A 13,564-nucleotide genomic window follows, 5' to 3' on the forward strand; every position below is an offset into this window, starting at 1 on the left:
TGTCTCACCATTAACATGAAATTGCCACAAAAAGGTCAAAGGAACCTGACCATATTCATGTCTATAGGAAATAATATCCAGAAGGTCAAAGGAATAAAACGTGACCCATCATGCACCTAAACTATCCTATCATTGCAACGATTCAAAGAGACATGACTGCCAAGTCAAACATAAGCTTCAACAGAAACATGTCCATTTGATATAGTGACCAGATTATTATTTTGTGGACATTGTTCAAACATTACATAGCCAGCCACAAATCATGCGACACAAAATAAACAAAATTTCACACCCAAGAAATACCCAAGCAACCGGAAAACTCAAATTCATTTGAATACAAAATGGCCATGTCATCCATGTCAGCATATCCAACATTTAGAGGTTTTTAGTTTGCATTGTTTAGAGTACTTACAATACAATGATATGTTTCATTATTATTTATTTCAGTATTTGTCCTTATTTAAATTATATGTTAGAATAGCCGGTACATCCAATCGTTTTCCATGACATTCATGTGTAAAATACCATTCTTCTCAAAAGCACTATTTAGTGCTATATACTTTGTGCATTCTTTCGCACAACACAACAAAATGTTAGAGCAGAATATTCTGGATTGTCTAATGGATGTAAAAGCCAACTAGATGATCCCTTTCATCAAATGTTTCCATTGGAATTATAATGAATAGATCAATTGTATTTTCAGGGCCTTATTCATTACTTATTCAGCGTTAATGAGGGAAATCACACAAGAAGGGTGGTTCAATAATTTAAAGATGGACAAGGCTCTAATTACTTGACCATAAGCTTATTGAAAACACATGTTGTCATAACGGCATGTTATCAAGAGGGTTAAAATTCTGTATACATTAACAATTGGATAACTTTGATAATTCCACTGTTAAAAGGAGATATGATATAAAAGGATTTAACTAAATATGTTCCCAGCAGCAGACACAGTTCGGTTACAGACACCACAATGAAGTCCGATACCTGTGTATGTCACCTGAGTAAACAGCCATCTGTCTACCTGTTTCAACCAGTGATCAGCAATTGCTTCTGTTCTAACAGATGCTCCCTCGTCTCTAAGAACTTAAAAATAGTCACAACTGCTGATACTTTGGACCACAGAAACCGGTCTTTCAAAAGGAATGGAGAACTTTTGGATGTACCAGATGGACAAGCAAAATGAGCAGCAGCTTACAAAAGAGCCAATTCATTTGGAACAGCACTGGCAAGATGAGGTTTGGACAATAATAATTTAATCAGTCAGGCTATATCATTATTTGAATTTGTGTCAACATCAAGAGGAATTATCCTTTGGGGTATTTGGCAATTTTGAAAGTTTTTTATGTGTTCAAATTATAATGTTGAGAGGAGAGAACATTATAATAGAAACAGATTGGAGTGCAGGGGTGAAGGATTCAAAGGAATTAATGGAAGATTGTGACTTTCGACTGGCTAAGAAAATGGAGTCTTAATGAGTACGATTGAAGAGCTGTATCGAGAGAGTCTTTTGCTAAAATGCCATAGCGAACTGTCGGGTATTCATGAGTGAAATGTTCTTGGAAATGTCTGTCCTGGTTGAATGTTTCCTGGGCTCTATCAGGTCATTTAGATTTTCAGACAGCTCCCTGCTTATTCCTGACCAATCAGGTGATCTCCTCCCTAATGGCTTTGAGGTATCGGTCTTGCCTGTCAATCACAAGTGCATAGAATGCAAAACTCCAAAGGCAAACGTAGCGAGAGAGTGACGCTCACATCACCTTTAAGTGAAGTTAATGCATCGATACATTTGTTTAAAGTCTTCAGTTTCAAGGGTTTGGTGATAATGATTACCATAACATTGGAAGCACCACTGCAGTGGAGAACACAGCGTATCGGTCACCTGGGACTCATTTTCCAGGGAAGCGTCGTGTATCATGTGGCATGCCTGGCAACATGAGCTCACTCGCTCACATTTCTATTACACCATGCGACTGCAGCTCCATGAATGTGATGTAACAGCATGTAGGAGTCAATCTTGTGATCCTCCATGTCACTTTTTCTTCTCACCCTTTTGCATGAGTAAAAAATCTCTATTAGTAGACATAGATATGCAGATATGGAGATATATCTATTGTCCTTTATTACTAGACTATTAAAAGAGATTTATGTATTGTCCTCTATAAGTGGACTATAAAATGAGATGTATCTATCGTCCTCTACTAGTAGACGATTAAATGAGATGTATATATTGTCCTCTAATAGTATACTTTAAAATATTTATATATTTTGTCCTATATTATTAGACTATAAAAAAATATGTATCTATTTTCGTCTATTAGTGGATTATTAAATATATGTTAATATTTTCTGATACTAGTAGACATAAAAAGGGACGTGTCACGTATCTTATATTTATTCAGTCTTTTCACTCACCATACAGCCTCCAGGATCTATCTCAGCCTCACCCTCCGAGGCTGAGTGCTCCAGTAAGCAACTCCTGCAGGACCCCGGCTTTGAGTCTCCTCCTAATGAGGTGTGTGTGTGTGTGTCCATGGTGCCTGTGCATAGACTGCCTTCATTGGATTTTTACAGAATTTACATAGACTATTGAGAGGATCATGTGCACTTACCAGTATTGCCCTTCTGCTCTTCTATATAGACTAGGAGAAGCCTTGCATCATTTCCAAAATTTGTGGAAGGTGAGTGCTTTATCATCATTGGTTCTCAAACTGGCGCTATTTGCTGGTACGCAGAGGAATTTCCCCCCAAAAAAACTAGTGTCAAGTTTATATCATGCCATGTTATATAGGCCTGTGTAAGGAACAAACCACAGAGGGCTGTCCCCCTAAATAGTATGCCTTGTCTTTTTTGCAACTACCCAAACCATGCTTAATTTCAGTGTCTTGATTTTTCCCTCCTCCGTGTCATAACACCGTGTAGTTCCAGGTCCGTGTGATCCAGACGACTTGATGAGCGGGGTTGTCTTTGCTGCAAACTACCTGGGATGCACGCAGCTGCTCTCAGAGAAGACACCGTCCAAGAATATGCGGATGACGCAGGCCCAGGAAGCTGTCAGGCGTGTTAAGGTGAAAGTACCAATTCATATATATACATTTATATATATGATGATGATGGTAATTGTAGTATAAGTGAATTTCACATTTAGTATGGTTTAGTTTGAGGCGCGCCAAAACTGATTGGGGTGTCGATTGGTTTATTCCATCATCATGCCAAATTTCATCAAGTCATCTTGAATGAAAAACCTATCAATCCTCTGCATTCAATCAATTACACACTTTGCATTCAATCAATTAGTGTATGTTTGCGTGTCTGTGTTTGTGTGTCTGTGTGTGTGTGTGTGTGTGTGTGTGTGTGTGTGTGTGTGTGTGTGTGTGTGTGTGTGTGTGTGTGTGTGTGTGTGTGTGTGTGTGTGTGTGTGTGTGTGTGTGTGTGTGTGTGTGTGTGTGTGTGTGTGTGTGCGCGTGTGGCAGGCCCCTGAGAGTAGTTCTGAGGAAATGTCCGAGGTAGATCTCTTCATCTCTACGCAGAGGATCAAAGTGCTCAGTGCGGACACACAGGTACACTTTTTTAAATTTGTATCATGAGGTATTCAACGAGTATCTCTAGATACCTTTTGTTATTGTTGTGCAATGCGTGAGGTACATTATGAGACTGGTTGCAATCCTAGTGATATTTGTAGGGGTCCTACGAAAACGCAGGAACCCTATTGTATTCGTAAGTATTATTATTATTTTTAGCCTCACTGTTTGGTTCCAAAAGTTATAAAAAAGGCTTGTAGATCTCGTAGAATTAGTAAGGGAATCGAAAGATGGGATAGAATAACACGAAGGTGGCACTATAACAAGGCCTGGAAGTTCAGCAGTTCAACAGTCTGCCATTACCATTAGGACGGTTCAATGTGCACATATGCATGAAACTTGTTATACATGCACCATTTGTCGCAACCCATACGCTCAGACCATTTGGACTTAAGGCAATGGCTACAACTTGACCAAACACCCACACCAAAAGCTGCAAACTTGTCACACATGTACTAGGTGACTGTGGGAGTATACGGTGTTAAATTCATAGCAATAAGGCAATAGCCGGCAGGTATATGCATCTTAAAGAAATATATGAATATCTCCAATGTAAACAGCTATAACATTGAGTCAAACACGGCGGCTCAGCTGTCGAATATAGATATTAAGAGTATGTTCCATAGTATACCTATGCCAAATTTTAAGTCTATATCTGAATATTGGATGCATTTATTTTAACTTGCATTTCTGAACTGCTGCCTTTCTCCAGGGCAGGCTGATCCTTAAAGCGGTACACACGTCATTTTCGCAAACGTCTTGATTTTTGTGTCTTGTGTTTTGACAATGGGTTTTGACAAAGTATGCTTTAGAAACATGGTTGGTGATTGTTTCAGTTTTAAAGCAAACCAATGCCAAATTACCACACCGACCAAGCTCACCATACCCCCACGTACGGAAGACATCTATTTTTCAAAATTTACTCTAATCTTCCCTTGGTAGTCTACATTTCCATGTAGTGTAGTGGTATTGTTTCAGACTCATGACCATGGGTTGCATGTTTAAGTCCAATCTCAACCAACCATTCTGTGACATGGCATATCAAATAATGTTTACCATCATGAATTAATTAGGCCACCACCATACTCTTCATACAGTAGGACATGGTTGCTTTCAACTATCTTTATTATTATTTTATTTTAAATGCAGACAATATATTTTTTTCTGAACCGATAAGAATTTAAATAGTTAGTTGCATGAACTGAGCGGTTCAGTTTGCTAATGCCTATTGATTGACTGGTGACTGCATCGCACTCCATTCTACTATTTTAGATTATTGTAAATAATACAGTGTAAATTCCAATAATACAGTCAATTCCAAATAAGTGTGGATTAAGGCTGTCAAAATTGCTCAAAAATGACATTCGAATGTTCGTTTGGAAAAAAATCACGAATTCGAACTATTCGAATATCTGGTTGCCTATTTTACGCAGTTGCCGTCAATATGTCAATAATGCGACAAAACCATGGTTCAAATTAGTGGGATATATATATATCCTATAAACAGCCCAGTAACGTGGAGGCCTAATCATGAAAAGCCACAACTTTGTATCGCTTGCATTTCACCACCACACCTGCAAGCGCGCAAACTATAGTAATCTGAAGAAGACGCCTGCTTCTGAATGTTACAAAGTATGCTAGTGGTAACGTTCCTTGCTTTGCTTACCATTTATCGAGAAGGCCTATTAAAATCGATAAAGAAAAAAATGCATGTCGCCTACGTCTTCCACCATGCCAGCGAAAGGGCCAGCACTACGCACCGTTCGGATTCATGAAAAAAAAGCTGTCTCGGACATGCCGAGAACATTGCGTTATAGCAGCTTTCACCAGCCAGACTACTAGCTCCCTGAGCTCTACTTCGGATGCTTATTGAATGGCATAGCCGAGCTGGAATACCTATATCCAAGTACGGAAACCCCGAGGGGATAAAATACATTCGCTCTTCACAATACTAGTCTGTTACACTTGTACCGCGGGAGTGTTTTTTCACATTCAAATATTATGAGGGACATCGCGAACAGACAGAGGCTCATTCACAAAGCAGATAGAGGCGCTTGTACCGCGGGAGTGTTTTTTCACATTCGAATATTAATTTTCACGTTCAAATTCGCGTTTTTGGATACATTTCGAACGAATATTCGAACTTCGAATATAGCCCTAGTGTGGATATCAATTCAAACATATACAGAACTAATCCAATTGTAGAATATACAGCAATCAACAACTGAAGCAAATTGTGTCAAATAAAATGAACTGCTCGCTTATTCATTTATTTTAGTTGTGATAATTAAGGCAGGACGGGGTATCCTGTAACGTATGATGGGCTGGGGAGTGGCCGTGGCATGGCCTAGTTGCTTACCACCATTTCACTGCTTCAACCACTGTCAATGATTACATATTAGTTACTTTCATCCATAATATTATTAGTTCTACCAACTTAATCAGCTGAAATTAAAATATTCAAGCACTTTGAGCATATGGTTTATGCGTTGTCAGGGAAACATCTGGTTGATAAATGTGAAAATAAGATTTGTCAAAATATAAACCAGGAATTTGATCGTTTATTTGAAACATGGCAATTGTAAGCAAAAAAACTAAATATATATACATACATGTAAACATATTAAATGACAATGCAATTCTTGCTAATAATTATTCCTTTTTAATAATAATACAATATGGATACATAACTTATTTTTGTTATGTTTTGGAAATATGATCCTTCCATTTCAGTAAAAAGGCATAATAAACTACCAAAACAAGGTTTTCAATCTAGACTACTGTGTACTAGGCAACATGTGGTTCTTTGTCTGCCTGCCAGGAGGTCATGATTGACCACCCCCTACAATCCATTACCTACATCACTGACATCGGGGACATTGTGGTTTTAATGGCGCGCCGTCGTGTGTCCAGACCAGACACCCAGGACAATGTGGAGACCTCAGCCAGTGACCAAAGCAACAGTTTCCAATACAAGATGATCTGCCATGTGTTTGAATCTGAGGACGTGAGTTTAACTTCCTATTCCTTCAAAAAATATTGCATATTTTCTAATATCCTCATTAAAGGGGAGCTGTCAAGCTTTACTATTCTTTACTATAAGTATTTCATAATATCAATATATTATGCGAGAGAAATGCTTCAAATGTGTGTTGTGAAAGATTCATAGTCTGGAACAGAAACTATGCCGTAAAGAATACGTAGAATAGTTGGATGGAGAATGCAATTCCAGAATTTATTATGCAAATAGCCTGTTTTTTACGTGACGTACGTGATTTTCCAAACACAACATGATTCAAGCAGTTATGAGGCAGTTCATTCAAGTCAAGTACATTTTATTTGTAGTAAGTCTCAAAGGCCATATCCAGAGGGCAAGAAAAAACCTTGAGAAGATTAGCTTAGTTTGCAATGGCTGCCATACTTGACATACAAAGTAGTATCACAAGCAAACATTCTAAGTACAATCCTTATTATCCATGGTGATGAGGTGCTGGCTGGGGAGTAAGCTGATGGCCGTTTGGTAGGGGGGGGGGGGACAGAATGATGGTCATATGGTGCAGGGTGGAAAGGAAACATTTAGGGGACCTCTAATCTAGTACCTGTATTGGCAGCTAGAGTTTGCTAGTGCTGGCAGAGCTGTAAAGAGAGCTGACATACACTCCTAGGAGCCACATGAGAGATTGAAGAGGTAGGTTTTTTAGCAGAGTCAGCATCACTGATTACATTTATCCCTTGTATCAGAAAGTAGGCTGTGCTGGCACCCCTTTAAGGTGATTAATGCTATTGTAGTGTCTGAAGGTGGACGAGACAGCAGAGTAACCGAATCCAGAAATCCAGCCCCGGATCAATGTTATGTCGACCAATCACGACACAGTGTTATTCATTACAATCTCCTGCCGCGGTTAAGCTTCCGAGGGGATATATTTTCATTAGCACTTGGTAGGGATTGGTTTCAATACTTTTGATCTGTCTTGAGAGACTAATGTCATTATGCATAAAGTAGATTATGAGGATGATGCTAATTGCCACTTAATTATCAGGCCCAGTTCATAGCCCAGGCCATTGGACAGGCCTTTAGTGTGGCCTACCAGGAATTCTTGAGGGCTAATGGCATCAACCCAGAGGATCTGAGTCAGAAGGAATACAGTAAGCTGCTTAAGACCAAGGACATGTACAACGATGACCTCATTCACTTCTCCAAGTCTGAGAACTGCAAAGATGTAAGTGTCTAAACTTCCTGCCTGGTGTAGCTTTGTATACCCTGTGTACCTGTTTGTATGTGTTAACATTTATATATAACAGACAGCAATAATTATCGGACTATGAATATAGTTTTCCACGATGGATGCAATAACAGGATTGTGTGCTGAGAAAGTTTAATAAACTATAAAAAGTAATGACCAACACATCGTACAACAAAAACAGTGACCATGGTGATGAGGACAAAGATAACCCATTGCTATTGGCTAACTGATATATTCGCAGGCGTTTAGTAAGGAATTTTTCTTTTTTATTATCAGGACAACAATTTCTGTTTTTGCATGCAAAAATACCTACTTGCACCCTACACAATACAGGCCACCTAAGACTACATGCCACTGTAGTCTTAGGAAAAGGAGGGGTGAGGGGCGGTATTCAGTTGGGGGCAATATGCATCCTCACCACTAATTAATTTGAATTCATTAATTATTTCACTTTTACAGTATTGCAAGTAGGCAAAGGTATTCTGACCATTCTTACTCCCTGTTCTCCGCAGGTATGTATAGAGAAAGCTAAGGGGGAGATACTGGGCGTGGTCATTGTAGAGAGTGGCTGGGGCTCCATCCTGCCCACTGTCATCATTGCTAACCTGTTGCATGCTGGGCCAGCAGAGAAGTCTGGTGCCATCAACATTGGAGACCAGCTTATGTCTGTCAATTCAACCAGTCTAGTGGGACTGCCCCTAGCCACCTGCCAGAGCATCATTAAGGTAGATAGATAGTATCATTAAGGTATAGAGTAAAGCATCATTAAGGTATAGAATACAGCATCATTAAGGTATAGAATAGAGAATCATTAAGGTATAGAGTTCAGCATCATTAAGGTATATAGTTCAGCATCATTAAGGTATAGAATAGAGCATCATTAAGGTATAGAGTTCAGCATCATTAAGGTAAAGAGTACAGCATCATTGAAGTATAGAGTACAGCATCATTCAGGTATAGAATAGACTAGAGCATCATTAAGGTATAGAGTACAGCATCATTAAGGTATAGAATAGAGCATCATTAAGGCATAGAGTAGAGCAACATTGAAGTATAGAGTACAGCATCTTTAAGGTATAGAATAGAGCATCATTTAGGAATAGAGTTCAGCATCATTTAGGTATAGAGTTCAGCATTATTAAGGTATAGAATAGAGCATCATTGAAGTATAGAGTACAGCATCATTAAGGTATAGAATAGAGCTTCATTAAGGTATAGAGTACAGCATCATTAAGGTATAGAATAGAGCATCACTAAGGTATAGAGTAGAGAATCATCAAGGTATAGAATAGAGCATCACTAAGGTATAGAGTAGAGCATCATTGAAGTATAGAGTACATTATCTTTAAAGTAGGATAGAGCATAATTTAGGTATAGAGTTCAGCATCATTTAGGCATAGAGTTCAGCATCATTAAGGTATAGAATAGAGCATCATTAAGGTATAGAGTACAGCATCATTAAGGTATAGAGTTCAGCATCATTACGGTATAGAGTACAGCATCATTGAAGTATAGAGTACAGCATCATTAAGGTATAGAATAGAGCATCATTAAGGTATAGACTTCAGCATCATTAAAGTATCGAGTACAGCATCATTAAGGTATAGAATAGAGCATCATTAAGGTATAGAGTACAGCATCATTATGGTATAGAACAGAGCATCATTAAGGTATAGAGTTCAACATCATTAAGGTATAGAGTACAGCATCATTGAAGTATAGAGTACAGCATCATTAAGGTATAGAATAGAGCATCATTAAGGTATAGACTTCAGCATCATTAAAGTATAGAGTACAGCATCATTAAGGTACAGAATAGAGCATCATTAAGATATAGAGTGCAGCCTCATTAAGATATAGAATAGAGCATCATTAAGGTATAGAGTACAGCATCATTACGGTATAGAACAGAGCATCATTAAGGTATAGAGTTCAACATCATTAAGGTATAGAGTACAGCATCATTGAAGTATAGAGTACAGCATCATTAAGGTATAGAATAGAGCATCATTAAGGTATAGACTTCAGCATCATCAAAGTATAGAGTACAGCATCATTAAGGTACAGAATAGAGCATCATTAAGATATAGAGTGCAGCCTCATTAAGATATAGAATAGAGCATCATTAAGGTATAGAGTACAGCATCATTAAGGTATAGAATACAGAAACCTGAAACAAGGTATACCTCCACCCCTTGTAGTTCTTGGCCTCCATCCCAGGCTTCCCCATGAGTTCTGCATTAACCATCTCTATCATCAAGTATGACTTCTGGATCAGAGATTAGATTGGAACAGTAATACATGAATATCTACATTGGTTCAATGGCTACATTTTAGGTTGAGGGAGGAGGTGGAGACTGAAGGGTTGATTTGACCCATAACGGCCAATACCAGGTGACTTGTTCATGCATTTAACTAGGGATGGATCGGTCGCGAACGATTCGTTCACAATGAACGAATCCCGAAGGTGAACGACGAGAACTGATTTCCAGAACAAGAGAACTGATTCTTTGATTCTTTTTTATTTTTTAACATAAAACAAAGATATGGTCACGTAAATAAAATATACAAACAAACAGAGCTCCGTCTCCCCGCGCCCTTATATTGATTGAGTCTAAAACGTTCTCAAAGATTCAGCCAATGAGAGTACTACAGCTGGTAGCAATCGCGTTGCCATGGCACATGGATAAACAAATGACAAGGCACCGCCACACAAGTTAACTAACGATCGCTGTAGGCTTCAATATCATGCACTTTATGCGTTTTCTTTTTATTTTGTTCTACAACGCAACTGCATGCTTTAATATAGTATTGTTTTACCTACCATGGAAATGGTCGAACTGCGTCGTATAGGCCAATTCTACAGAAATTCGTTTTTATTTTTATTTCCGAGCGCACCGCATCTGTTTTATTCCCACCCGTTTCCACCGCGCGGTGCGGTTCGATTCGGTGCGGCTTGGCGCAGCTCAATTACGGCTGGCGTTTCGACCGCGGACAGTACCCTTATGGTAGGGCAGGCTGTGAAGAAGCCTTAATTTGCGGGCGCACCCAATACTTATACCCAACTGACTTAACGAACAAATCAAACAAACGAAGCAAGCAAACAGATCATTATATTGAACAGAACTGAAAGAACTGATTCCTGGAAATTAATCGTTCTGCCCATCCCATAGAGGGCTTTTAAATCTATATTTTACATTGTATCCTACGTGTTAAATTCTCTGACTTGGACAACGGGTCAAAAACATTAATTTGGACTAGGATCAATCAAGACTAGTACTATTGAACCCGCTACATCACTTTTCATCAAAATAAGTTATTGGTTTTCCCTTAAGGGTTAATGTTTTTTAATAAAAAGAAAACATCTCTTCATATTTGAACTATTTGACCAATTAGTTGATTGCACTGCAGGGCTTAAAGAACGAGACCCGGGTGAAGATGAGCATCGTGAGCTGTCCCCCAGTGACCACCGTCCTCATCAGACGACCAGACCTGCGCTACCAGCTGGGATTTAGTGTCCAGAATGGCATTGTATGTAATATTGAAGCCAGTTCATTTAGCTTGTAATTCCACCTAATTTGATGTTGGTATAAGACTGCCCCTAAGGTTGATTATACCTTTTTGATGGTTTTTATATCATTACATAGAGACTGGTATTATTGATAGTATGATTGGTATTATTATTTCACATTTCAGATGACGCCATAGAGGTAGTTCATCAGGTAGAGTGCGTACCATTAAAGTGTAATTCCGGCGAAAATTGAACCCAGGGTCTTTGTTTTGGCATGAAAACCAATCAAATAAGCCCTCCAGATACCTTTTTCATTGAAAATCAAGTATAAGAGTTTGCCCGGCGCAATGTTTGGCGTTCATGTTATTGGCTTGGGGCATTGAGTTACGCTTCCAAATCTGCATTTTTTAACCACTAATATTGTTAAAAATAGCACAAAACCTCTGCAGTAGCATGACTAGGGCCCCTACACATAAAACGAAGCACAAACAACTTAGTTGGCAATCCCAGAGTTTATTTAAAAAGACATTTTAAGAAGCATTACCGGTAGGTTCGTGTTTACAGGAAGTCCACACAAGTCGATTGCCTAATGCGCCGGAGTTCAGTTCAAGGAGGAAAGTTTTATCATAAATGTATCTTTATATCATTTATATTTATAAATAATATATAGCAAGTGTTGACACGTAAATTAAAGGACTTGCATGTAAGTTGTTGACAGAAGACGCATAGAGTGAAGGACAGATCAAGCACGGGAGAAGACGACCCAACTTTCCTCCTTGAACTGAACTCCGGCGCATTCGGCAATCGACTTGTGTGGACTTCCTGTAAACACGGACCTACCGGTAATGCTTTTTAAACTGTCTTTTTAAATAAACTCTGGGATTGCATACTAAGTTGTTTGTGATTTGTTTTACGTGCAGGGACCATAGTCATGCTACTGCAGAGGTTTGGTGCTACTTTTAGCAATATTAGTGGTTAAAAAATGCGGATTTGGAAGCAAAACTCAATGCCACAAGCCAATAACATGGACGCCAAACATTGCGCCGGGGAAACTATAATACTCGATTTTCAATGAAAAAGGTATCTGGAGGGCTTATTTGATGGGTTTTCATGCCAAAACAAAGACCCTGGGTTCAATTTACGCCAGAATTACACTTTAAGGAATAGTCTTGATCGCCGCGACCCTGGTTGACTTCCTGCCCCTGGTCTCTTGCTGCATCTGTCATAACCGAACCAGACAGGAGAAGAATCAGATTTATCAGTTAGCTGGTGTAACTCCTGAACACTGAACCTCTTGCTGCAGATCTGCAGTCTGATGCGGGGTGGCATCGCTGAGCGAGGGGGTGTGAGGGTCGGCCACCGCATCATTGATATAAACGGCCAGAGTGTGGTCACCACCTCCCAGAAGAAAATGATACACATTCTGTCCACCGCAGTGGGAGAGGTGACGAGTTTCACACGCATTAGTGTTGAGTCAATCTTTAATGCAAAAGGACTCACCTGGCAGCAGTTGGCAAAACACACACTTCTCATGCAAAAATGTATATAGATATGATTATATATATTATTACTAATATACTTTAATTAATCTTTCTTATTTATCTATTTATTTATTTCTGTGCCTTTTATTTATTGCAAATACACTTTAAATACACACTTATTTTAAATACACTATTATAATTTTAAACATTGGTTGTAGGGTTTCTAACTTGTTTTAGAACAGAAGAGAAACAGTTTATTCATTTAAAGCAGAATGGTCTGTATAATAAAAAAAAAAAAATTGCATCTACATCACATGATCATGTATCCATCACAACTAATGGGGATGGTTGCAATTTAAATGGATGAATATCAACTGCCCAGGACTTCAATCAATCTTTTTTATCATTTCTTTAGATCCACATGAAGACTATGCCTGCAGCTGTGTATCGCCTGCTGACTGCCCAGGAACAACCTTTCTATATTTGACTGTTTGGCACTACTTTAGGTTTTAGGCAGGTATATTGTTTGATTTTGCGTTTCACTCAACCCACCATCAGACCTCCTAAACACATCACAACAAACGTGAAAGTTGAGAAAGTCGCAGAAAACATCCTAAAATTATTCCATGGATGGACCTGTACTAGTTATTTTTGTTTAAGTGATAAGCTATGTAACGAGGCCAAGGCTGCAGCCTTGTTTGAGATCTACACATAATAATATTGCAAATTGACATATTAAAATAT

At 38.7% G+C, this 13,564-nt stretch overlaps 1 protein-coding gene across 1 annotated transcript; it reads left to right on the forward strand.

The window, feature by feature from the left end:
• Positions 1-1,970: 1,970 nt before the first annotated feature.
• apba1a (amyloid beta (A4) precursor protein-binding, family A, member 1a) lies at positions 1,971-13,307 on the forward strand. The gene is made up of 11 exons (XM_056593316.1): positions 1,971-2,007; positions 2,406-2,518; positions 2,645-2,684; positions 2,926-3,077; positions 3,477-3,563; positions 6,406-6,591; positions 7,625-7,804; positions 8,341-8,553; positions 11,240-11,359; positions 12,643-12,783; positions 13,236-13,307. The coding sequence occupies exons 1-11, from the start codon at positions 1,971-1,973 to the stop codon at positions 13,305-13,307; spliced, it is 1,341 nt and encodes a 446-aa protein (XP_056449291.1).
• The last annotated feature ends 257 nt before the right edge of the window (positions 13,308-13,564 follow it).

The sequence above is a fragment of the Gadus chalcogrammus genome, chromosome 6 (assembly GCF_026213295.1).
Source record: "Gadus chalcogrammus isolate NIFS_2021 chromosome 6, NIFS_Gcha_1.0, whole genome shotgun sequence".
NCBI classification, from domain to species: Eukaryota; Metazoa; Chordata; class Actinopteri; order Gadiformes; family Gadidae; genus Gadus; species Gadus chalcogrammus.

Coding starts and splice junctions, on each gene's coding strand:
- apba1a (XM_056593316.1), top strand. CDS start 1,971: ATGCGACTGCAGCTCCATGAATGTGATGTAACAGCAT. Junction 2,519..2,644: donor TTGAGTCTCCTCCTAATGAG/GTGTGTGTGTGT, acceptor TCTTCTATATAG/ACTAGGAGAAGCCTTGCATC. Junction 7,805..8,340: donor AGTCTGAGAACTGCAAAGAT/GTAAGTGTCTAA, acceptor TGTTCTCCGCAG/GTATGTATAGAGAAAGCTAA.